Source organism: Sinocyclocheilus rhinocerous, unplaced genomic scaffold (assembly GCF_001515625.1).
Source record: "Sinocyclocheilus rhinocerous isolate Xijiao unplaced genomic scaffold, SAMN03320098_v1.1 scaffold47, whole genome shotgun sequence".
Taxonomy (NCBI): domain Eukaryota; kingdom Metazoa; phylum Chordata; class Actinopteri; order Cypriniformes; family Cyprinidae; genus Sinocyclocheilus; species Sinocyclocheilus rhinocerous.
Window position 1 is genome coordinate 454,418 of NW_015633578.1, and position 1,436 is coordinate 455,853.

The following is a 1,436-nucleotide window of genomic DNA, read 5'->3' on the forward strand; positions in this document are numbered from 1 at the left end:
TACTTGGCCACATGTCACTTCACTTTCACTTTCACTTACACACTCTCACACACACACACACACACACACACACACACACAGAGAGAGAGAGAGACAGTTTAGAGACCATCTGTTTATTCAAACATCATAGAACATTTCAGCCCCACACTGCGTTGGTACTAAAGCTATCAGAGAGTTTCTGGTGTTGCTTTTAGCCGTAAAAGTTGCTGGCGGAGATCCAGAGACTCTTCCGGGAATAGCGGAGGAAGGAGGTCTCATCATCCTCATCCTCACGGTCATGCGTGTATTTGAGTGGGTTGGAGAGAGTTGGAGTGGGTTTTCAGGATGGAGGTGATGGGAGGCAGAGCTTGAGGATCTCTCCGGGATCCGCGGATGAAGGAATGCGCGCCGGACTTGCAGACTTTCTCAGGTAAGATTCAACGTTTTGAATTCAAAATCGGACGTCTTGGTGTAGCCTACATCGTTTCGTTTTATGCTGTAAACGTCGCAGAGAAGTTGTGTTTTGTTTAATAAAAAAAAAAAAAACATGTCTAATTAATTGAAATCATGAAACTTGTTTAATTTAAGAGCAATTTATTAAAAGTTTAACAAAAAATTACATTCCTAGGGCCCAAATTCTGTGCTTTCCATTAAAATTTTTCTGTATTACATTTTAATGGTTTAATCTAAAACATATCTAATTAAATGAATTCATAAACACAACTTAATTTATTAATGTGTATACAATAACAGGGCCCTATGAAATTGTATTATTTATTTTGTATTTTTATTTATTTATTTATTTTATTTTTTACTTTAGAAATTCTGTGTTGTGTATTTTAATTTTTCTGGTAATAAAATGAAGGCAAAAACATAAATCTATCTTTTATTCCAATGAAAATCAAACCAACCCTTTAGTTTTTGTACCTGCGTCAGTCATTCCGTCACATTCCGCGATACACAGTAAATTCCGTTTCTATTAAAGGATTCCGGGATTCCGTCCCTGTTTTCTGCATCGCGGAAATAAACACCACAGCAACCACTGAACGCACATCTCGTATATAAAAAGCATTTGAGGGGGCCCTTGGCTTTTGGGGGCCCAAGGCGGTCGCCTACCTTTGCCTAATGGCTAAGTCCGCCTCTGATTATACTACAAAACAGCATATAGTCGTAATCACATTTTTTGCTGATGTTTAACACTCCTGCATGCAGCCAAATGCTAAAAATACTTTAAAGATGTGAATGCACATGCATGCAAACCAGTCACAGATTTCCCAGCCCACTGCCTGGCGCTGACATTCGCAAAGCTGATTTCTGAGCCTCATCTGATGGGATTGGATTAGGAGCGCGCTGTGGAAAGCTCTGTGTTTGGCTAATGGAGTTTGTTTTGGAATTACGCTGCTAAGAGAGACACATAAACACCATCAGCAGCCTTTCTGTACACTGTATCCTCATTA

At 39.4% G+C, this 1,436-nt stretch overlaps 1 protein-coding gene across 1 annotated transcript in view; it reads left to right on the top strand.

Annotated features, from left to right (window-relative positions):
* Positions 1-244: 244 nt before the first annotated feature.
* Positions 245-1,436, top strand: part of LOC107744660 (thromboxane A2 receptor-like) — a 13,257-nt gene continuing 12,065 nt past the window's right edge. The window contains exon 1 of the mRNA XM_016558463.1: positions 245-409. Within this exon, the coding sequence (XP_016413949.1) occupies positions 373-409 (37 nt within the window). The 5' untranslated portion in view covers positions 245-372. The remainder of the gene's footprint in view (positions 410-1,436) is intronic.